This window comes from Microplitis demolitor, chromosome 5 (assembly GCF_026212275.2).
Source record: "Microplitis demolitor isolate Queensland-Clemson2020A chromosome 5, iyMicDemo2.1a, whole genome shotgun sequence".
In the NCBI taxonomy this organism is placed as follows: Eukaryota; Metazoa; Arthropoda; class Insecta; order Hymenoptera; family Braconidae; genus Microplitis; species Microplitis demolitor.
In genome coordinates, this window is record NC_068549.1 from 8,571,430 (window position 1) to 8,597,298 (window position 25,869).

The 25,869-nt window shown below is 28.8% G+C and overlaps 2 protein-coding genes across 5 annotated transcripts in view; both read right to left on the reverse strand.

The window, feature by feature from the left end:
* The window catches only part of LOC103575836 (diacylglycerol lipase-alpha), a 47,532-nt gene extending 27,788 nt beyond the window's left edge, over positions 1-19,744 (reverse strand). For 3 of the 4 annotated variants that reach the window (XR_008403715.1, XM_014440096.2, XM_053739124.1), the window contains exons 1-5: positions 16,682-18,387; positions 10,444-10,655; positions 8,657-8,761; positions 621-807; positions 456-540 (exon numbers count right to left, since the gene is read on the reverse strand). Coding sequence is in view for 3 of the 4 variants with exons in the window: in XM_014440096.2 (XP_014295582.1) it covers positions 456-540; positions 621-807; positions 8,657-8,761; positions 10,444-10,655; positions 16,682-16,776 (684 nt within the window). In the remaining variant the exon portion in view is untranslated. Of the gene's footprint in view, positions 1-455; positions 541-620; positions 808-8,656; positions 8,762-10,443; positions 10,656-16,681 lie in introns of all 4 variants that reach the window. The other variant, XM_014440097.2, reaches the window with a different exon arrangement.
* A 205-nt stretch (positions 19,745-19,949) lies between these two features.
* LOC103578202 (probable GDP-L-fucose synthase) lies at positions 19,950-23,908 on the reverse strand. The gene is made up of 6 exons (XM_008559195.2): positions 23,661-23,908; positions 23,481-23,595; positions 23,270-23,398; positions 22,083-22,296; positions 21,867-22,004; positions 19,950-21,806 (listed from the first exon to the last, which is right to left on the reverse strand). The coding sequence occupies exons 1-6, from the start codon at positions 23,789-23,791 to the stop codon at positions 21,571-21,573; spliced, it is 963 nt and encodes a 320-aa protein (XP_008557417.1). The 5' UTR covers positions 23,792-23,908; the 3' UTR covers positions 19,950-21,570.
* Positions 23,909-25,869: the final 1,961 nt, after the last annotated feature.

Genomic DNA, 25,869 nt, shown 5'->3' on the forward strand with positions numbered 1-25,869 from the left:
GAGTTAGACATGTTGAGAGTAATGCACTACCTCAAACTCTTCGCGTTGAGGCGTGCAAAAAATTGTCAAAAGAATAAGTAATATAGCACCAATTAAATCTAATTGAATAAACCAAAGGATGCAATCACCCGAAATAGATTAACTTATTCGGTTCAGAACTTACTCGACCATAAATCAGCGAAAATCAATTTTTTCGAAAAATAAAAAAATCTCAAACAACTATAGCTTATAAACTTTCTGATTGATTTAACTCATTTTCAAACTGAACCGAGCTCTTTAACGAAAGAATAACTATACATATATATAAACTTTTGAATCAATGGTATTTTCGGAATCTACTTGACTATTTGAAACCAAAAATGGTAAAATTTTTTGAAAGTTACGTCATGAAGACAAATGTAATAGTTAGATTTCTATGAAGTTTACTAAAAATTATCATTTAAATTGATTATTACCTGATTTCTGTCTGAATTGCCCATACAGCAAAAAAGCAATCTACATCTATTATCCCAACTGTCTTGATAAGCGCGAATAACTTTTCTGTAAATTAAAAATTAATAAAAATATTAATTAATATGAAATAAAAAATATTTAGTATTGAATATTGTAAAAAAAACTACCGTTGTCGCCAGTTTCTATTACGACTGCCACTGCGTTTGTAATGCATTCTACCACTTCGTGTTTCAGCTTCTCTCATACTACGCTGATATTTTTTCATCTTTACCCAAGATCTTCCAGCTGCGTCATATGTACACCAAACAGTAATGGTTACTGATGCCAAAATACACCAGTTGCATATAACAAGACCTATATAATTACAATAATTACGCTGTTACTTTTAATTTCTTCATTTCATTTATTTATTTTTTTTTTATAATAAAAAAATGACATTATCATGTAATTCTGTGGGTCAGTACCGGAACTTCCCGGTCTCTACAAGGTCAAATATTTTAAAGGTCATATCGGCATGTTTTTCGCGCTGTACGGTAGATGAATAATATAAAATAAATAAAATTTATTACAAGAACACCGTATCTCATCATTAATTTATTGTTCAGCAATACATATGTATATATTTGTATTTATATCCTGAAGTAGTTGTTATTCTCATTTATTACGCTTTGTTACTGATTGTTCCCTATTATCAATATTCAATATTGCGAAAAGTATTCAAAATTAATATTTGTTGTAGATGGAAAAAAACGGTCCGAAGAATATTTGAAAAAATAAAATAGTTGAACATGTTTTTATGATAGCATATCAGACAATAACAAACGAATATATAATAATTGTAATGCTAGCATAGTAATTTTGGAAGTCTCTAAATTTCAATTTGAATTTTTATAACTTCTACACGCTGAAAAAAAAGTGGTAATACTTGCTATCTTAACGAAGTAACTTTTCCTATCCTTACATTTTAATGATTCTCATTCTTTTATGTTAACTATTACTATCGAAGATGGTAAGCGTTCGTATCTAGATAGTAACCATTCCTATCCTTGATGATAATCATTACTATCTTAGAAGGTAAAATTAAAAATTTTTTAGATATAAGAAATATTACGATCTAGATGGTAACTATTACTATCGGCAATAGCAATTATTGATATTCGAGAAAAGAATAGTTAACATAAACGCATGATAATGATTATCACATACACGATGGTAATCATTATCTATCGCAAGATGGTAATAGTTAGCATTTTTTTTTCAGCGTGTATATAATTATTCTAGAGAAAACATTACAAAGACTTTAAAAAAATGAATGATTAATTACAAATTATGACTCCTTAAGTACACAATACCATAAATGTTGGAATTTTTTAATTTAAATTGATCAATTTTCGATTGCACTTTATTTTTTTTTTTAGTTATTTCTTATTGTAAATATTAAAATTAATTTTTTGATAAGTCATAATATTACTATGTAGTGTATTAAAAACCGTTATCTTTTCGCCCTTATTAAGAAACGATTCAAAACGATTAGAAAAAGAAAAAAATTTTAATATTTTTTAATGCTTTTGAATCGCCCTTCTTATGGGCATTTAATATTGAAAATCGTTTCTCTTTATCAGGGCGAGTATAGTTTAATAAAATTTTATTAACACGGAAAATAATATGTAGTATCATTTACTACAAGATTGCAGTAAATGTGTTTGTAGTTAAAAATACCACATAAATGATAAAAGTTACTAAATATGCGACAAATTTTACTAAGTTAATAAATTGAATTTACTCCTATCTTGCGGTAAATTTTACTACATACTGCAATAACAAATACTCCAGGCGGGAGTTGAGAGTACTACAGAAGGAGCACTTCCTGCTATTTCGCCATTTTGAAGTTAATCTGTTGTGTATATTAAATTATTAAAGCGTCTCATAAATAATCATCTGACTTTTTTAAAACCCAAAAATGAACAATTTTTAATTTTTTTTCATTCTGCTTGTTCTTACGGCGCATTTATGATAAAAAATGTCGTGAGAAAAAAATAAAGATTTTGATAGCTTTTTTGTCTTTAAAAGTTGGAAAAAAAATTGGCTTTTATGTTTTTGGATAAAATTTCTATTTTATCTTTTTTGATAATATTGATGTATTTCTTTTTTTAAAGTACATAAAACAATGAACAATTAAAAAAAAAATTGATCAATTTGATCAAAAAAAATTTAACATGGCCCAGCATGGGTGGACCCTATTAGTAAATAATTACCATGTTTACTATATACAAATAATTCAATAAGTGATTTTTAAAAATAATTTATAAAAATTTTAGGTTATATACCGTTTATTTTTACGTAACCGCATATCGAGTAAATTGAACTACAATTGGAGTTACAAATACCGCATGCTGTGGCATATCTTACTTTTTTCGATAGTTGACGCTTAACTACAATATTGTAGTAAATCTAACCACAATTTGGAGTTGTCTCATGTCATACTACAGCCTGTGGTAAATGGAACTCCAGTTGTTGTTGCCATTACGACAATTTATTTTCCGTGAATAATTACTGAAACAAATAGTATAATTCTCAAGAATATCGAGCTGTCCCGCCATAAACTATAATTTTTCGGTAATTTTGACTATAAAATTCTCTGCATGTATAAAGTATGCATTTACTATTGATTTTTTTAAGCTTAATTAATAAATCAATATTAAAATATATTTACAGAAGTAAATTATATTGAATTAAAAATACAATAGTTATTTTAAAGTCGTGTATAATTTTCATTACTTGTCTGACCTTTCAAAAGGTAGAGGAGCTATTATTACTTAAGAGAAAAAATTTTTAGCGGAATTCGATTTCAAATAATGCATCATAATTTGTCATATCACATTAAAATTTTCAAATTAAACCTTGTTTCGATCCACAAACAATAGAATTTATTTTACCAAGGTATACATGATAAATATCTATGTTATATTCATAAACTATTGATTTGTATATCAAAATAGTTACTTAGGAAATCGTAATTAAACGATGAAACGTTCAACATGAATCAAAATAAATTATCAAAGTTTTATTTACTCGTTTTATTCCTTAAGATATAGATTATTATTTTACATTAACGATCATTTTTGTAATTTTATCAGATATCAGACGGGTTTGAATTGAAAAAAAAACTTTTACCTGAAAAATACTGAACGCCTTATAACGCGTCACTCTATAAGCGTGCTCTATAATCGCTACAAAATTTTCGTCCAATTCACTAACTTTAAATCTCTTTTACACTTCATCAGTACGTGGAAATGATATAATTCATACATCAGCATGTAGACAATTTATTAAACTTTCATTCTGAGTTAGTTTAAGTCAACTGACCGATAAATTTATCTATAAATAAATATTTCAATCCGAAAAACATTTTACGTCAATAATTTTGAATGAAACTTCGTAATCATGAGGACTTTTGAAAACCTCGCTAATCAACACGATTTTTAGGTAGATTTCTTTAGAAATCGGCCTATTGAAATGGGTCTCATAATCGAATTATCAAAGAATTTTGGCACCATATATCTTATTTTACCTAGTAGGGTCAAAAAATACCATCCACTCAAAAGTTTATATATATATATATAACGCGCCTTGTCATCACGATAGCGCCCGCAATTCTTAACGGATCTTATTGAAATTTTACACACTTATTTATTGGACGATTATCTTGATCAAGTTCGAAGATGAGCCCAATCGGTCGATTAGTTTGGAAGTTATGGGTGTTTGAAATTTTTTTGAATTTTCATAAAAATAAATTGTCTGGCTTTATCCTAAAATAACTTTTGAACCGAAAATGATAATTCAATTTTGTAAAAAGTATCTCGAAATTCAAACGATTAGCTTTTCTTTTCACTGTAATACTTAATTTTATGAAAAAACTTTTCTAAAAATTTGATGACATTGGAAATTTCACAAAAAATAAAAAAAGCTTATTTTTGCAGCTTAGTATTCTAATAACTTTTAATTGATAGGGCATAACTCATTTCCTGGAAATTCATATTGAAGCTTTTAAAATAAGTATTAATTACATTATTGTAGCTTTATTGTATTTACATAACAAATCTACCTTTCCATTCCGGGTAAGGCCGGATGGCTCTTTTTTTCTTTAGTAATTTGGTTTTTTCAATAGGAGAAATACTGTTGATATTCACTGTCTAAACTTTTAGTGTTTATTAATAATTAATAAAAACTCAAAACCTACACACCCACAACATCAACCCTGTTTTGTTTGTGTTCTTTTTTCTCACGAGATATATTATTATAGCTATCTTTATCTAACTGACGTGACGGTATCATCTACTGTTCATTTAATATACGACGTGCAGTGCAGTCACTCTAGTGGTGTATTCACTCTAGGGGTAAAAATGTGTTTTTATGTAATTATTGCATGCTTTATATGTTTTTTAGCCTAAAAATATCCTTTTCTTGAGGTATATTACATCAAAAAAATTTAATTTAAGACGCGTTTTCATTTGTTTCTCTATTCGCACTCAACTGGATAAACGATACTATCTCTGTTGCACTTGTACATTAAATAGGAACTTTGTCCAAGCTTTTCTCGTAAACAAATGGAAGTTATCAAAAAATTCAAGTGCACTTCGTTAGTTCATAGAGTAAAGCATCGGGTCTGTGTCTTTATTTTACGTTTAGAGCTTTTATTTCAGAGAAAAGCTGGGACAAAATTATCTGAAAATCGTTCTTAATGAAATTTGATCAACTTTCAGAAATTTTTTTTTTCAGCTTTTTTTCAGGGCACCCTATTTTGCCCGCCAAAAGTAAAAATTTTATTACTTAACGGCAGCTAAAAATTTTGTCTATTTACGTTGAATATGATTAAAAAAAAAAGATTTAGCGTATTTTAGCCCTCAAAAACTTAGTATTTCCTTAGGCACCCCCTTTTGCCCCCCCCCCTCCCCTATATAATCATTAAAAATAAAATTTAAAGAATAATAAATATATATGATATAATTTGTACTAAATATTATAAAATTCTTAATTTAAAATATTTATTATTGATTATTCAATATTTTAAAAATAAATTAGATAATTGAATTCAAATTTTTTCACTTTTAACATATTTCTTATTTTCTCTATGAAATATTAACTTTTTATTTTAGTCAAAGAATTTTTATTAAATTTGTTTATTTATTATAGAAATGTTTATAATTTTCTAAATTTAATATTTAATAATTCATAATAAATTTAAAAAATTGAAAATTAATAATATATATATATATATATATATATATATATATATATATATATATATATATATATATTAGGGTGTGTCAAAAAAATTGACAGATGTTATTTTTCCGAATGGTCGTAGAATTCTGTCAGAGAACTTCAAAATATTGTTTCTGTGAAAATATGAGCTCTTAATATTAATATTTAGAGGTCGCAAATCATAATTTTCTATTTTCCATTTAAATAACATGGGAAAAATAGTTATTTTCGATACGCATGCGGAACGGTAGAGATTCTGACGGCTTGAAGTGAGGTCACGAGTTTGAGGCTATGGGCGCATCCTTAGCAAGACCAGATATAGTATGAGGTCTTGATGAGAATGTATCCATAGCCTCAAACGCGTGCCTGCACTTCAAGTTTGTCAGGGTTCCTCCCTTTGAGCATAATATATCGAACAAAATTTTTTGTCATATCGACAGCGGAAGTTGAATTTGCGAGAGAAACAGTCAAAAATGTTTAATTACTGTTTAGTTAATTTGAAAGTTCTACCTAGCGGACGTTTGTCGAATTAAAAAATAATTCGACTCATCTATAGCGTATTGTAGTAGTGTAGGAATGTAGAGACAAATAGAGAGAGAGAAGTTATTTTTTTTTTTTTAATTGTTTTCTAGTGTATAGCCGCAATTACGGCCTTTTACACTTTTTGCCTTTATATCGCAAACTGCTTTACTTCTCCTCCTCTGCCTTTCGTTGTGCGGCTGTGGCCCGACTTGTGCTTATACTGTACTGCATCATTACGGTGATACCCTGCAACCTCCCTTGTGCAATGGAGGTGCAGTGGCTAGGGAAACCACAGAGAAAACCTAGCCAGTACAGTTCGGTTTGGGTGAAGCTCCAGTGATCGATAAAATTCCCATTTTACCGATCACTGGATCTTCATCCCGCGCCTAGCGATCAGAGACTTTCGTTTGAACCCGACGTGTGGCTAAACGGTCACCCAGCCAAGTAGTGATCATGCTCGATGCTACTTAACTTCGGTGATCGCCCGAGCCACGCGCGTGCCGAACGGCTGCCTCAGCCGCTAGAGAGAGAAGTTATTTTTCGATACTAGTTCGAGGAAAGTTAACTAAACTATAGATTGCCAGAAATCGTATAGTTTGCGACCTTCGCATGTTACTCGAAGATTCAACTTCCGCGGTTGATATGACAAAAAAAATTTTAAGCTTGGAATTTTATTCCTCGGCAATGGCTCATTGCACAGACGAGCTCAAGATATAATTTCGTCGGAAATGAAACGCTCTACAGAAAAAGTCTCTTATCATTTTTTGATAAATCCGTCTGTTCAAAAGTTATTGGAGCCTGAAGTCAAATTCATAGTAAATATTTAGATTTTTTCACTTTTTCAGCGAAACTATTAGACTTATCACAAAATATCATGGGATCATTTTTGTAGAGAATCTTATGCTCTACAAATTATTTTGAATAATTTTTTTTCAAATTCCGCTTAACTTTCTAGTTATATCCATTTTTAAATCAAGCTCTTAAAATAGATTAGAACACTATTTTTTCGAGATATAATTTATTAGCACATATATAATTCGAATTTGTATGAAACTAAAACACGTGTTGTGAATGTAGAAACTAGAAACATGTGGATAAATATGAAAATAATGATCAAAAGCGACGAGCGTGCCAACATGCGCGACTAATAGAGATTCTATTTCTATTTTGTTGGTAGCTTTTTTTTCGAGACTTAATAAGCGGTTAATTTAGCGTGCAGCTTCAACCTGTAACTTTCGTGTTACAGATACGTGCGCATCTTAAAATTTCACTCTCATCATTTTTTCATAACGCGCCTAAAGAAGTATAACTTCAAAAAACAATGAATATAGGTTGCAATAATTTTTTTATAACTCCTGCGTTTAAAGTTCAATATTCGAGCGACTCGTGACGCGAGTAAAATAGGTCTTTTTTTCGATAACTCAACGAAACTATAGAACGATGCTGTTTTACTTTTCAGCATGATTTTACTGTGCTGAAAAGTAATTTGCTGTAGGAATTATATACAAATGAGGGAGTGATCGGCGTTCACTCTAGACAGAAAGAGAAGGAGAAAATCGTCGCTCTGTATACTCGTATCGTACGTCTTGTTTATTTACCCGCGCACGTGTAACTCAAAAATAAACTAAAATAAAAATATTGCTTTAATTGTATTGTTTAATATTTTAAAAAACGGATGTTACTAAATTTTTGATTGAGATTCATAAATAAATAAAAAAATGTGACACGAAATCAAAAAAAAAATCATGTGAATAAGTTGTTACAAAAATTCATATATACCATTATAAAATTTTACAGTTTTTAGTAAAATAATAAATAATTTTTTTTTTTTAATTATTTAAATTTCTCTTAATTGAACTTTAAACACAGTCATTATAAAAATTATTGTTCGACACGTATGATTCAAACCAGAAATCCGGTATACTTGTTATGTCAACACTCGTCTTAGGTTATGTTACATTCTCACCGAGAACTCATACCTACATCTTTGTCGCACGAGCGCAGCGTCATAACCCAAGACTTGTGTCGCCAATACAAGCATACCGCAAACCTGCTCTTTAATCCTATGTATCGAAAATAACTATTTTGTAATTTTTTTCGAAAAGTACATTTAAAAATAATAATTTTGAAAAAAAAAAAAATGCCCCCATCAGTCGAATTTTGAACAAGTTATAGCTATTTAAAAAAAAAGAAAGCTATTTTTTTCAAAAAATCATAATTTTTTTTTGATAGGGTGAAAAAATTTGAAAAATTATGAGAAGCGTTTTGGTTGGGGTAGAAAAAGAGAAAAAAATTTTCAGCCAAATCTAAAGGGGTTAGGTTTCAAAGTGGTCGATTTGACGTGGAATGCCCCATATATATGAAAACAATCACTTACAGTTATGAAATGAAAATCAATAAATTTACTTCGGCTTACCCAGCATAATATCTTTTGCTTCATTGACAGCAGAACAACTTTTATAATAATAAATTAACCATGTAACACCGGCACAGAGCCACCCTGTTTCTATTAGCAGAAGAGCTGAAAATAAAATTTTAAGAAGTATGAGATATATAATAAAAAAGCACTTAAATGCGTATTTGAAATACACAAAAGCTCTAAAATGTTTTGAATAGATAAGACTGGGTGAAATAGACTTAAATTGATCAACATTGTTTTACAACTAAGAAAAGTCTCGATTTGATGAAGGCGTTGGATAGAATAATAAACTGTAAACTGGGTCAAAAAGTATAAATAGTCCAATAAGTTAATCGAAATTCAATATGGCCAAAGAAATATTTCAATACACTAGTGAATTAGTACCAAAAAAAAAGTCATCTTCTAAAGCGAGTTCGTAAAGAATGTAATTGCTAAAACTAGTACATAATGAAGTTACGAATAATACATAACAGTGGGTGCTTTGAGAATATTGCAGACTTTAATAGTTCATTAAATTTTTTAAGACTTTTGTCACTCTATTTGAAATGGAATTCAATTTTGTGCTACCATATCTTATATAATTCATGACCATATTACCGTTAAAATTAACTATATTATATGTAAGCTTTACATGTATTTCAAAATTTGGAATCAACCATGGAACAAAAATTCTTGTGATTGGAAACATATGAAGTGTATTAAAAAATTGGTGACTTTCATTGATGAGATGTTTATAATTTATTATTATATATTTTTTATGAATTCAATTCACCAATTTTATAATTTTTTAAGGTAATTAGGTACCCGGTGATTATCCCTAGTAGCTTTTTCTTTAGCAATTTATTTGAGGACTTTTTCCAGCAAGTTTCTTACGGAAGATTAAAATAAGAGCAAGATGAATTTCATTAGGATACTTGACACAGACTTCATTAAGTTTTGTTTAAGATTCTTTTTAAAGACTCACGAAAATCTGTAGAAACAGTTTGCAGTAATTCTTAAGCAATATTTAACATTGTGTGGTCAGAAATGCTGCAGAATTGCTTAAGATATCGGGTGTCTTTATTTCCGAGTCACTCCAAGCTCGAACGCAGTATTCTAGACTTATATAGTTATATATACTTATAGCAAACTTGGTGGTTCTCATTTAAATTTAAAGTGCTGCAAATTGATAATATTATCACTCGATAAAATTATCGAACATTAAGTGAACACTACTGAATTTATTATACTAATGCTGTATAGACGACCCGCGAAGTAACGAAGAGAGTAGACATGTCCAGGTACCTTAAGCAAGTCTGTTCTAACTCATCTTGAGCAAGTATCTTGTCTTAAGTAAATATTACTACAGATTTACTTAAGGTATCTTACGGAAGTATCGTGCCTCAGACTTGTTTAAGACTGAAATACAGACTTACTGAGGAATAAAGGTACAGATTTACGTAAAACTTCCTTAAGAATGCTACTAGGGTATGTGGAGCTCGGTCAATATTTGACCCTATTACTCTACCATGACTTTGGAATATTTTTCTTCTGTAATTAATTTAAGGTGTGTAGTTCCCTCAAAATGGAAACTGTTATGTACTATTATCTACTAGTTGTAGCTATTGTCATTCTACCTAAATTTGCTTTAAATGATGACCCACTTTGGAATATGAACTTACTGATTTAACATTTTATATTTGAATTTTTATTCAAAATACATTAACAAGTTGACAACAGAAAACTAAAAAATATTTATAAGGTTCGATATTTTACCGAAAATTTGGTTCTCAACTAATACTTACAAAGTTTAATATATATAAAATGCTGAATAGGAGCACGTGCTACAGTATCGAGAATACTCCCTCGACTTGATAAAATACATATTGCTAATTCCACAGCTAAACTTATAATAAATATGATGAGGTAGCCAAGAATATAATTCCATAGTAATAGAACACAAATAATACTTCGATTCCAAGAGATTATTCCCAACAGAACTCCAAGAACTGTTATCCTGTAATAAAAAGTAGTGACGAGTGATTAGATACAAATAAAAAAAACCCGAAAAAATGGATTATATATGGTTATATATAGATCATATATGTCCATATATGGGACATATATAACAATGCAAAGGAATATATAATTTTCGATTGTTTCTATATATGGATATATATAACTATATATGGGTATGTATAATAATATATGGTCATACATAAAAGTGAACATAAAAATTTTATGCATCTCAAATTCTATATATGACCATATATAACTATATATGGGTATATATAATAATATAAGGTCATACATAAAAGTGAACATAAAAATTTCATACATCTCGATATCATACACATCGAATACCAATCAACCAATTTTTACTATAATAACAATAATCAATCAACTAATATCATTATATTTTGCTTTTTCGAAAGTGATTATACTCTTTCTATCTTACGTAGCACAACTAAACTTCGTTGTAACTGTCGGTCGCATAGCCTAGTCGTCAAAGCGTCAATCTCTCGTACAGAAGGTCCCGGGTTCGAATCCTACTGAAGCGGGTGCGGTCATTAATAAGCCTAGCGTTTTTTCTCTGAATTAAAAAATTTCAATTCGATTAGGAATTCAATGATTCACAGATCTGATAATCTCTGCATTGCCAAAATAATTAAAAAAAAAATTTTAATTTTAGTTAAAATTTCCATACATAGTCATATCAAGTCATATATGGCCATATCAAGCTATATATATTCATATCAAACTATATATGCCAATTTACAATATATTGCCAATTTCCATATGTGGCCATATATAATTCGTTTTTCCCGGGAGGCCATTCGGCATCCGAAATGGAAGTAGATTTCTTATGATAATTATTCTACTTTTAAGAAGTATATATAATTTTATAATCATACATCAAAAACTTTCAAAGATATAAACAATAGCATTATCACCATAACACATGAATCAATTATGTGACTCAACCCTTATTAAAAGTGGAACAATTATCGTAAAAGAAAAAAGAAAAATAGGAAAATATAGCTTTTTCTATCGGCTGTCAAGTCTTATTCACATAATAAGGATAGATATACTCGGTAAAAAGTTATTTACGAAAAAAGCCGAAAAAGTGTGACTTTTCGTTATTTTCGGAATTTCAAATGTCCACCATTTCTAAACTAGTTGACCGATTTTGCTCATCTTTGAACTTAATCGTGATAATCGTTCATAGAATAAGCGTGTCAAGTTTCATTAATATCCGTTAAAAATTGTCGCCGCTATCGTCGCAATATGGCGCGTCATATTACATATATATAAATATATGTATAAACTTTTGAACCAATAGTATTTTTGGAACCTACTCGATGAATTATGATAGATTATGGCAAAATTATTTGAAAATTCTACTATGAGGACAAATGCAAAAGATAGTTTTTTATGAAATCTATAAAAAAAAAATGTCGAAAACAAATTATAAGTCATCAATGAATCGTAGTTTTGTTATACATGAATATATGATGCAATGGATTCCAGTCTCTAAAACTGAATTAGTAAAAATTAATGAATATGTACTATTTGCTTGTAAATTTCGATAGTTCACTTTCAGAGAGCATATGATAGTACACGGAGAAAACGAGTCTCGAAAATATTATAATATTCAATATATTTTCGTAATAAGAAATACTATTGCACATTAACAAATGCATTACTTATACTATTTGTTACTAAATGTATAGTAAAAATCACAAAATGCTAATCATTACTTTATGTTTATCTGAAAAATTGCTATATCATTACTTTCATTACTAATTCATTCGTATTCTTTATTAATAAAACAGCAATTTTTATAAAGAGTATATTAAATTATTACTAAACGTTAAGTAATACATTTCATTAAACGATTTTTATTCTGTAAAAATATTAAAATTAACTAAAAACCTGCACTACCCATGAAACAATTTCCATCACAAGCTGCTACTCGCGGCATTGATCAAAATAATCTTTTGACGACTTCTACATGGACTTGCCCAAGATGGCATACACAATACAATCTTGTAGTAGTCATGAATACGATTTTTATAAAAGTATCTTGCGGAAGATCGCTAGGTGTCTACGTCAAATTGTACAAAAAAACATTGAAGATGTCTTACTCAAGATGTGTTGGTAAAATTACTTACGCACATCTTAAGAACGGTTTTCAGATAATTTTGTCCCAGCTTTTCTCTGAAATAAAAGCTCTAAACGCAAAATAAAGACACAGACCCGATGCTTTACTCTATGAACTAGCGAAGTGCACTTGAATTTTTTGATCTTCCATTTGTTTACGAGAAAAGCTTGGACAAAGTTCCTATTTAATGTACAAGTGCAACAGAGATAGTACCGTTTATCCAGTTGAGTGCGAATAGAGAAACAAATGAAAACGCGTCTTAAGCGAGTCTTGCACCAGAAATTACTTGCGAGCACTACGCTATTCCAAAATACAGTAAGAGACAAATTTTTCAAAATCGATTTTTTAATAGTTTTAGTTCCAATAGAGTTTTGCGAACATGATTTAATACATATTTAAAAAATTGCATTATTGTCAGTTACTGTGTTTTGAGATTGGGCAGTCAACTAACGCATTTCTTGCGCCAGATCTGCTCAAGAAGTTTCATATTACACTATCTATATATCTCACTTCTTTCTCTGTCACTTTACCCCACACAGAAAAAAAGTATTTCTTGACACAAGAAACATTTTACACTACATGGAAAGAACAAGATGATACTGGCTATCATCTCAGATTATACTCAGTTACATCTAAGATAAAAAAAAAATTCAGATAGTACCCAGTATAATCTAGATTATACTGAGTTGCATCTAGATTATACTCAGTTCAATCTCAGATTATACTCAGTACTATCTGAGATTCAACTCAATTACAACTCAGCCATTTTTTTTTCTAGTGCATGGGTGTTTTGTATACTAGATACACATGCGCTAGAAAAAAAATCGCTGAGTTGTAACTGAGTTAAATCTCAGATAGTACTGAGTATAATCTGAGATGGTACTGAGTATAATCCAGATATATGTGGTTATTATCTAGGATGAAAACCAGTATAATCTAGATGCAACTCAGTATAATCTAGATTATACTGGATACTATCTGAGATTTTATTTTTACTCCAGATGTAACTGAGTATAATCTGAAATGATAGCCAGTATCATCTTGTTCTTTCCGAATACGAATTGCCCTGCTTAAAAAATTCGATAGATTCTTATAGCTATATGTGTAAGGCCCTATATTTAACTATAGCACTTCTCATAAAACTCATTCATTCTTATAAAATCTTTATGGGAATTTATGAGAATCTATTGGATTCTACACTGTAAAAAATTTGATGGACCCGGTGTGGTGTAAATGCATCGGTGTAAAAATTTTGGTGTGAAAATTACACCGAATCCCGTGTGAAATTTGTACAATGTGAATTTTTATTTTTTACACCACCAAACGTGTAAATGTGTAAATGTAAGAGAAGGGTGCGGCAAAATGGACCCCCAAAATTGTTGATGCCTGAAAATATTTGGGGGCAAAATGGTCCCCCTAAAATTTCTGATGCCTTGAAATATTTGGGGGCAAATTGGGTCCACCAAAATTCTTGACATGAAAAGTGTTGGGACGGGGAGGAGTAAAATGGGTCACCGAGGCAAAATGGGCCACTGAGGAAAAATGATGCCCCCAAAATTCTAAACATGAAAAGTGTTGAAAGGGGGAGGGGTAAAACGGGCCATAGAGGAAAAATGGTCCCGTAAAAATTCTTAACATGAAAAGTGTTGGGAGGGGTTAAATGGGTCACTGAGGCAAAATGGGCCCCTTAAGAACAAAATTTTCGAATCCTCAGTTTTCTTTACTTGTTGTACTTTTTTTTACTCTCTAGCCACGTTTTCGACCGTAATTTTTTTTTGTCCATTAAAATGAACAATTAAAAAATGTGGGCATTTACGCTACACCGGGTCCACCAAATTTTTTACAGTGTATGAGATTTTCTAAACAGGATGAAGACAAAAAATTTCTAAAAACTAGTAAAAATTCCTTGGCGCAAGAATGTTTTTTTCGCTCCAAAAAATATTTTCTTGCTCCAAGAAAGTTTTTCTTCTCAATTTATAATGCACAAAATTTCTTGGGGTAAGTAAAAATTTTTTTGGGGTAAGTAAAATTTTTTTGCGCCAAGAAATATTTTTTTTCTGTGCAGGATCCTGTATCGTATGACAATGGAGGGGATATAATGACAGTAACAGAATTGAGATAGATAGTATATTATGAAACTTCTTGAGCACATCTGGTGCAAGATATGAGCTAGTATTTGCAAATAATTTCTACAAAACCATGGTGCAACAAGTCACTGTGCCAATGCACTTTGAGCAAGATATCTTTAATATTCCTACACAATTCTTCAAGTACAACACATCGCAAAGCTTTAACTTTCCGCTGAGAAAATTGGAAATTTTCAAAAAAAAGGAAAATTATTGGTTTCGGTCCGATGTTCAAAAATCGAATTTCTAACAGATCTTGACGTTTTGAGGTTCTAGGAAGCTACTGTGAGTAATTTCAAGATGATGCCCGAATATCTGTGCATGTATGTACGTATGTATGTGAATATTCTGTCATTTTTGAAAGGATTAACCGATTTGGCCTCTTAAGGTGGAGTTTAAAGCGGCTTATTAATTCCAACAATTTTTGAGAAATTGCGCAAAATCGGTACAGTACGTTGAAGATATTTAAAAAATAAAATTCTATTAAAAGTTTTTTCCGAATAACGAAATATACTTATAAAGTTTGTGTAAGAAAGGTATTCAACAATAGCTTCGAAAGAGTGTCATTATGAGCTCATTATGTCACACTGGTGGAAAACCTAGAAATCTGCATTGCCTTTTAATTTTTATAGTACATCGTCGATAAGCAGCGATTTAGGACTCGCTTTATCAGTATGATAAAAAAAGATAACCGTGCATGCGTTGAATAATAGTATATTTTACACCTCGGGCAGGAAAGTAAGAAATGTCTCAGATCTCATGTAATTGTTGGCCGAGGCGAAGCCGAGGTCAACAAACATGTGATCTGAGGCTTTCTTATTTACTGCCCAAGGTGTCAATACTATTTTTCTCCTCGACGGAGGCGGAAAGCATCAACTTCGTTTCGCACAGCGGGAAAAAAGTTGACGCTTTTCGCCCGGAGGGGAGAAAAAACTTTTTATAGCAGCGTTGTATACATAAATGTAAATTATGTTGTTTTTTTGATTAAATAACTTTGATTTATTGTTAATATATTTTTACAAATTATCATAAATTAGTCGATCTAGTAAAATCAGCCAAAAACAAGTTTCACCTGAAAATAGTGCGCCCAAGTATGGATTACCTTTGTAAAAACTATCATTATTAATTTTTGATATAAAAGATAAAACGTTAAAAACATAATAGTGTGCTGATAACAAGAATGTACTTAGCGCGTCTATAGTGATTTAAAATTAAATTATGGTTAGCTTAAGTCATCACTGACGCGCCAAGTCTGATCGTGGTAATTGGAGGTAATTATATTATTTAAATTTTATTATGTGTATTACAAGAATTAACTTCATGATTATTTTTATTTTAAATAATATTAAATACAAATACGTATTTGACTTATACTTCGCAGGTAAAATCTGATGTTTTTAGTTAATTGTTTAGATAGAACCGAACGAATATAAAAAAAAAAAAGAGTTTATAAATTGTTTTTTTTTTTTTTTTGTGTTTTATATTGCAATATTTTTTTTTTTTTTATTTTAAAAATATCTCGAAAATTTGAAAGTTCTTCATCCCCACTAAATCTCCTACATCCTTAATGGGTTAAAAGAAAAAAAAAAAGTATTCATAGACCACCAGCAAAATTTTAATAATTACACTCGACAATTTCGAAAATGAATTTTACAACTGTATAGGAAAAAATATATTTATCCTATAAACGGTATAATAAACAACATTCTTTTTGATAAAGAATATAGGTATTTATAATTCGATAGAACTTACTGAATAAAATGGACAGAGCTTAAAAAAAAACCTGGCATAACAAGATCATCACTGCCGATATGCCATCGTCTATCAAACGCCACGAGACTTGGCATTACTTCACGGTAATATTACAAACAAATATAATTATTAAAATAGATTCACATTGATATTTATTTTTTAATAAATTATAATAGCCATTAAAATATTTAAGCACTTTGGTTCGAGAATCATCTCTTAAATTCGCCAATAGTTAACCTGTCTTTTTCGACATCGCGATAAGTAATCAAACTGTATTAAACTATATAGGTTTTGTCCCACCTCAGAGTTTTTTCGCTCATACGTAACGTAAATTCAAAATTATACTAAAAGCTCACTGCAATACGGCAGTAATTCATTCCGTTTTAATACGACGAAAATTTGAATTTCAAATTTAAATTCGAAATCAATTTTGTGATAAAATAACGATAATGCTTGGAATATTTATTTTTTTAACTGTTGTTGAGAATTAAAAATTATTAAATAAGTGATTAAAATCTATCTTTTATAATTATTACATACGTCAAGTGTGAACAATTTTATTTATGTTCTTAATTGAAATTAATTTTGAGCAATGTTTAAATGCTTACTATAGTTGTGTTGTCTTAAAATTTAAAATCGATCTACTGTTTAAAACAACAAGTGTGATCTAGTACAAAAATCCAAATTATCAACATTTATTAAGTGATACTTTAAAATTAACAGTAAATTTATGTTAAAAACTCAATCGATAGTCACAGAAAAAATTATAACAATGATGAAAGTCAAATTGACATTTATAAATGTCACTTTAGGTTAACAATTTTAATTATTAATATATTAAATTTACCCTTTACGAAATGCTGGAATGCTTATCATACAAATTAAAAAGATTTAGTTATAATTTTTAATTATTTTGTCCAATGTCAAAATTGTTTTCTCGCTAAACAATAATGTGTTTTTGTATTTTTTTATATGAAATTAATTGATTGATCATTTACGTCGGGTATGAAATATTGCGTGATTTTTTTTTTTAATTTTCCTAACAAATACATTGTTTACTTTCAAAAAATAGTTGAATGTTAAATAATGATTATTGTCACTTTTAATAACCTCAAAATAATATATAAATGTATAAATAATATTTAATGAATATCCATGGTACAAAAATAAAATGTAAAAGTTAACATGTTATTTTTGTATTGCCACTGACATTTAAAAAGTGTTGAATATATGCATCATATTACCCGAATTTTTCGTTTAAATTTTAACACAAATATTTTGTGGACCGTTTCTAACACACAAATTATGCTGATTTTAACATAATATTTTTTATTGTGCAGAAAGGAATTTATTATTTACTCATATTAAATTATGTTTGAAATAATTTTAAATGAAAGAAGTAATGTTATGGGTGCATTCGGAGATTCTTTAACTCTAGCTCTCGCTATATGGCAACGCTTGGCTAGAGATAGAGCTAGCGCATTTCTGAATGTACCCCATGATTCATTAGATATTTTATAATTAATTGTTGAAAGGAAAAAAAAATTATTAACTTTAAAAGTTCTCAAAGTTTTGATTTATCACGTTTTGCTTTATGGTTTAAATTATTAACTTACCATATAATGTGAACAATACACAAAAATGCTCCAGGAACCACGAGATCATCGCTGCCAACACTCCATCGTCGTCGAAATACTACTATACCCGGCATTATTTATCAAATTAATTTATCTATCATTTATCATGTAAATAGATCATTTTCTTTTTTTAAGTACAAATATAATTGTGGTAAAAGTATTTTTAATATTAAATTTCATAATATAATTTGTTATGTTGATTTGTATAAACTCTCATACATTTTAAAAATTTATTGTTTCATTTTTAATTTGTACGTGAATAAATTTTTTTCCATCTTCGATTAAAATTTTCAGCTAGTTTTTTTTTCCACCATTTTTCTAAAGCAGTTTGGCAACTTTCTGCAATTGTCCACACACACGTTATTGCTCTCTTTTGTCTATTTCTTATTCGCCTATTGAGTTTCATGAGTATTAATAGATTTATAAGCCTTTTTTTATATATTTTTATTCATTTTTTTGCTTATGCCATAACGATAACATAATTTAAATTTCATTTCCTTTAGTACTGACAGTAAACAAAATAGTTTTATGTAATTATTATCCCTGTTCATGGGTCAATTAAATTTATTGATGGATATTCTATTCTTTAAATTATTAAATGTTTACCACAGAAATCAGGGACTATAATAAATTTTTAAGACTAAAAAATATTTATGCAGGACATAGAAATACATCACAATTAATACAATAAGAAGTCTCTCCTATTTTTTTTCTATCCATAACATTGAGTTTCGTTTCCTTCAAGTTCGCAGTTTACACTGATTGCTCATATTTAATCGTATATCCATAATTTTATCTTCTTTAAGACTCATTCTTCAAAGAAACCCACGGTTTATGTTACACATGAATAAATTTTAACAATTATCGAAAGCTCGCGCTGTTAAGGCAGACCTTTATCTTTATGATTATGACATAAAAAATGTGTGGAAAAAATAATGCACCACTAAACTGCTTTAATTATTTAAGTTATATTTACACTTTTTTTTTTATGTGTGTATATATTTGAATGATCGTTGATTTATTTTCACTGAGATGAATATACTTATTTTTAATGAGCCATACATTTAATTAAAATTTAAGGAGAATTAAAAACTATATTGGCACCACGTGCGTGTTTCAATGTTTCATTAATAACTAATTGAAATAAAAATTAAATAATAACTGATCACGAGAATTCTCTCAAGCGTACTGAGGTTTTCATTTATAAATTGCGAAAAGAATTACAGAGAAGGATGTCTACGGCGTCGGCGTTCCGGCGCTCTAGCGCACGCGTTTCAACAGCTTGCACAGTGCATGTGTAGTTATATTCAAATATGTAATAAAATTATTAAAAGTATCTAATAAATGTTTGTTTCAACGTGTTATGTTTTGTGTAAAAAATAATAATTTATATAAACTAATATAAAGTCAATACAAGATAATGTTTTCACTTGAATATACTTAATAAAAGGGAAATAAGTATAAATATATCATCTACGAAAACTAAGATAATAAATTATATTTCAGAAAATCAATAATTTGATTATACTAACTTATGAGTTATTTGCATCGTCATTATAATAATAATATTCTATTGTGATTCAATAACATTTTTATTAACAAAGAATTTTTTTTATTTAAAAATAGTTATGCTGTTCTTTATTTTAATAATTATAATTAATGTTAGAAATTTATAACTTAATTAAATCGAAAGTAAAATTTCCACACAAACACCCAAGTTTCATAACTTATCTGATTCCATAATTTAATAAACAACGAAAGTATATTAATAAGTCCATAGTATTTTTATAAACATTAGGAGTTGGAGAAAATCTATATATATATATATATATATTTAGATGTATCATAATAGAGCAATATTTTTTTTTTTAGGTCTTATCGTCTCAAAAGTTACTTCGATACCAAGAAAAAAAAATCCTCCTAAAAAATCAGTTCAATATCTCAAAAGTTGAGCTGGCTTGTGGAAAATTGAATTTCCCACTAAAAGGTTTGAATCACTAAGTTTGTAACTTCAGCTAAAAAGAAGTTACATCCCTCCAAAGTTTGTAAAAAAAAAAAAAAAATGATTTTTTCTATAAGCTTTATTTCTTTTTATTTCTTCTCTATTAAATTAATGAAAGTTTTTTTTTTATTCTAACTAATGAGGTCTTATAGGAAATTCGATTTTCCACAAAAATGGATCGATTTCTGTTATTTATAAAGTGAATAGAAGAAAAGTTATACGGCTTTGTAGTGTGAAAAAATACAAAATATTTAATATATAATTTATTATTAACGAAGTCCATTAATAGGTCGAATAAATACATTTTTCCAAACTGAGTTTAAACTCTTATCCTTACTACAAATATCACTCATATTGTATGGTGATAATTATTTGAATTAAAAAAATAAAATTTTTTTTTGATATTGCAACTATTTTAAACAGTTCAAAGTCATTTAGATATTTTCCTACAAGATTGGGGAATTCAACTTCTTACAAGATCATGTTAATTAAATCATGTTAATTTTGATCGTTACGATGTCATTCGATGCGGCTTGTTAACATCTAGAAGCCGTAAAAAATTGAGCTTCATCGGTAGAATGTGTTCGAAGATATTCCAAAAATAAAATTTTTTTAAAAAATGTTTTTTTTAGTTAACTTTTAATGTGCTCAATAGATCAATTCCAAAATCTAATCAGCTCTAAAACTCTATAAGCCACGTCAAACCCCACTTCAACCATCAAAATCGGTTCATTCGTTCAAGAAAAACCGTCGTCGAAAGAATTAAAAAAAACATTTTTTTTTTTTTATTTTTTTACAATTCCTCAAGAACAACGATAAATAAATTTAAAAATTAGATCAGCTCTAGAACTTTATAAAACCTGTCGATTATCACCTCAACCATCTTAATCGGTCAGTTTGTTCGAGAGATACCATTGTAAAAAAAATGGTAAAAAACGTTATTTTTCGAAAACAAAGGCATACAAAAATATTTTTGAGCTCAAAGAGCTCGAAAACAGCGGGAAGTTTTGAGACTGGCCTGCAGGATCAACCGATAGACCGATTTTTTTCGTAGATTTTTCCACATAAAATTAAAAAAAATATTTAACATGAGAAAATAAACTTGTCAAATGCCAGCTCAATTTGTGAGATATTGATCGGACTTTTTCGGAGGATATTTTTTTGGTCTCAAAGTAACTTTTGAGACCATGAAACCTACATAAAAAATATTTTTTTATTATGACACATACTAATATATAAATGTATATGTCTTAATTTCTTGCTAAATTATAATTATTACGATACCAATCAACAGTTTCTTTGATCGCTTTCTCAAATGGAGTAAATTGTATGTCAGATAAATAACTCCTTAATTTTGCATTACTAGCAGTCTTTTTGTATTGACCATCTGCTGCTGTAGTATCAAATACAATTTTTCCTTTAAAATCAAAAGCTTTGGCAATAGTTTCAGACACTTCGATGATTGACACTTCATCTGCTTCATCCACTAGAATGAAAACGATTAATAATAATAAGTAAAAAACAATTAAATACTGAATGAGCCTACCAGATAAAATGATTGGTTCAACCGAATTATATTCACGAAGAACCCATATTATGAGTTTGGCTAAATCTAAGCTGTAAATAAATTGTCTTAACGGTTTCCCTGATCCCAACACTGTAAATATTTTATCTTCAGTATTTTCTGTAATCGAAGACAACGAATATTTAAAATAATGTCATAAAGAAAAGTTTACCAAGTCATTAAGTTAGTATGGATTACCATTTTTTATCAAGTCATATAGTTTTCTTATCAATCCAGGAATTACATGACTGGAATGTGGATTAAAATTATCGTGAGGTCCAAACACATTGCACGGAATAATACTAGTATAAAGTCTGTTATGTTGCTCGAAGTATCCATGATTGGCAACATCTAATAGTCGTTTTGCGTAACTATATCCATAATTAGATGGATGAGGTGGACCATTATGAATCTGTAAAAAATATTAAATATTATAAATTAAAAATTATTACCAGCTCCAATAAAAATGATTTTTAAGTATATATTTTTTAGGAAGATAACTATCGTAGAGGGTCTCATGTCACAATTTTTAAAAAATTTTGTTACAATATGTTTTATTTTGTCGAAAAATGCCGAAAAATATCTTCAAAAGTTAATATATATTTGGGGATTACCTTGCTCAAGTTCAAAGATAAGCAAAATCGGTCAGTTAATTTGAAAGTTGTGCATGTTTGAAATCTTTTTTGATTTTCATGAAAATAATCTTTTATTGCTTTATACTTGAATAACTTTTGAGCTGAAAGTTGTAACTAAATTTTGTAAAATAAATGTTAAAGTTCGCGCGATTAGCTATACTTTCCGCTGTATAAATCATTATTTCAATGATTTTTTCTAACCATTTAATGGTCTTGAAAATTTGAAAAAAAAAATCCAAGAAATTTACTTTCGCAGCTTTATCATCGAATTACTTCTGAATGATGAGACGTTAATCAATTTCGTAAAACTTAGGTTGAACATTAATTAACACTATTGCAACTTCATTTTTAATTGATTAGTTTATTTTTTACAGCGTTTTTAAGGTATAATAATCGATTTTGCAAGATCGCAATTAAGTCTATTTGGTTCTTTTCTACAAAGTTTGAAAGATAAGAATATAATTTTACACAAGGATTTTCCCGGTTTACGTCTTGGCGTTGATAAATTCAAAATATTAAAAAAAAAAACTAACACTCATTAATTATTATTTAAATGATATTGAAAAACCAATTCGAAATTTAATTTCTGTATTAGAGAAAAAAAACAATATGTAGATTTTTTTTATCAAGTCTTTAAAAAAATTTTAATTTTTAAATTAATTGAAATAAAAAGTATACCTTCCATTTCGAGTATGACTGGATGGCATTTTTTTTAAATATATTAAATATATTTTATTAAAATTTATTTACCATAGTTTCATTGATTGGATATGTTGTTTTGTCGGGAAATATGCAAGTTGAAAGACAAGAAACAACTTTAATGACATTGTTCTCATGCGCAGTTTGTAAAACGTTATCATTCATGTGAAGATTTTTACGCTATAAAATCATTATTTAATTAATCATCAGTACATACAATACTACTGTATAATACACGAATTGATTTGATCTTGGTACTCACTAAAAAATCTAAGTTATGTGACATATTGTGAAATAAACCACCAACCATAGCAGCCAAATGTATTACATGAGTTGGTTTATATTTTTCAAACAGTTGTTCTGTACTTTCTTTATCACTAAAATAAATTTAAGTTATATAAATGTATTTAATACTTAATAACTGAAGGTAAAAAAACATTACCATAAATCTGCATCCTTTGATCCAACAAATACCCATTCCTCATCATCTTTTTTGTCCAATTCAATAGTTTTTTCAATAGCTTTACCAACAAGACCTGTACCTCCGGTGACTAGTATTATTTTTTTATCCATGTTTATTTTATTTTTTTATTTATTTCTATTGATAATAATAAATAGAAAATACTTATAATAAAGCGGAATGAAAATTAAAGAGGTTATGGCAGATATATATATATATATAATGTAAATACACAATGTGTGTGTGTATTATCTAGAGATAATCAAGTTTATTCTTATTCGCTATCCATAATTAAATTATCAAGTTAAATACATTACTGTATATATTTATTTATGAATGAATTTTCAATAACTGTCTATATTTTTCAGAACATTACGATTCTTGCATTTAAATTACGAATTTATTAAAAAAAAGCTTGGAAAATCCGTAAGTGCAGGCTTCATACGAGTTGGATCTCTTTTTTATAACAGTTTATTTAATTATTTTACTATAGAAGGTTCATTGATATTATTGTTTCCACATCAAAAAAGAATATTTTTGAGTTAAAAAAAGTATGAAGTGTGCAATACTTACACAAAAATACATTTTGAAATTCGCGCTCCTGGTGTAAAAGATAAGGGCACTTATTCACATAGATATAGTACAAAATGTACCTACAGTAGATGATACAAAAGACTCAATCAAAGTATGATTTTCTGCTTCGGAATGGTAGGTTTTAAGTTTTTATTAATTATAACTAAACAAAAAAAGTTTAGGCAATGAATTTCAATAGGGTTCTTCCAACCAACAAAATCAAGGTATTAAAAGAAGAATCGTGTTAATCGATGGCGTTTTTCGAAAATTATCGTGTTTACAAAATTTCATACAAGATGATTGACGTAAAATATTTTTTGGATCGAAATATTTATTTTTGAATAAATTTATCGATGAATCGACATAAAACTAAGTCAGAATTAAAGCTTTATAAATTGTCTACACGATGGTATATGCATATACTTCATGAATTATCTTATTTCTACGTACTAATGGGAGAAAACAGAGATTTAGAGTGAGTTAATTTGACGAAAATTTCTTAGCGGTCATAGAACACGCCTAATGCAGTACGTTGTGAGGCATGAAAATATATGTATTGCACACCTCAAGCGCGAAAGCGTTGAGGGTGCTTTATGAAGTTTTTTTTTTATATTAAAAAAAAATATTTATGAATATGACTATCAATAAAAATAGTATTTTTCAAACTAATGAAGGAAAGTAGGACATCCGAAGCACGCGTGTGTAATTGCCTACTCGAGACGAAAGGATTGGGATGTTCTACCTTCTTCCGTGGTGTCTATACTATTTATCAGCGTTTTAAAATGAATGTGAGCAAAATTCTCATAACGATTATGCTGATGGCATAATAAAAAATAAGGTAATTGTGTGGAATCAGGGCTCACTACATTTATTAAAGTCCCAAGTGCTTACACCTTAAAAATCTATAATTAAACTTTTTCACGTGTTCAGCTACACGGCGGATTAAATTTTCTGTATGAGTTTTTGTCTCCAACACTAGATATCTATCTGGACCTTGCAATTGAAATGTACAAAATTGATAAGAATATCATAGAATTATGCTAATTTTCAAAAATAAATTTTTCTAATAAATATAAGTAATTTTATATAATACCGTAAGATGGACGGTGGCGGTAGAAAGGTCTATCTAAAAGTTACAAATAATTTTTGAACTCTTGTAATAGTGAAAATCAGTATATTTGTGTTATTTCAGTATTTTAAATGTGTACAACAGCTCACATCGCATTTTGGTGCAAGCAGTTTGGATGTTATCTGCCTTCTTTTGCTAGTATAGTATCTGACTGAAGCCCACAACACTGTTTTATGCCGGCGCGTACTATTAAGAGGTGAAGTCTAAGGTAAGAGTGCGTTAACATAGCCTTACTGACGAGTCCGTTAACGTACCTAGGACGAAACTACAAACATTATGGCAAATAGGTATATATCTTAAGTTTTGGTGGTTAACTTAAGAGGCAATACATAGAATGAAATGAAAAATATGTCAAATAGTTCAGTGTAGCACGGAACTGAAAAATAACAAACAAAAATCGCTGAATCAAGCATAATTTATACCTATGGTATACACTTATGGCTTACTAAGGCTTAAATAACACATGAATAAAAAATTATTGCTTCAATC

Coding starts and splice junctions, on each gene's coding strand:
- LOC103578202 (XM_008559195.2), bottom strand. CDS start 23,791: ATGGATAAAAAAATAATACTAGTCACCGGAGGTACAGGTCTTGTTGGT. Junction 23,596..23,660: donor TCAAAGGATGCAGATTTATG/GTAATGTTTTTT, acceptor AATTTATTTTAG/TGATAAAGAAAGTACAGAAC. Junction 23,399..23,480: donor CACATAACTTAGATTTTTTA/GTGAGTACCAAG, acceptor ATGATTTTATAG/CGTAAAAATCTTCACATGAA.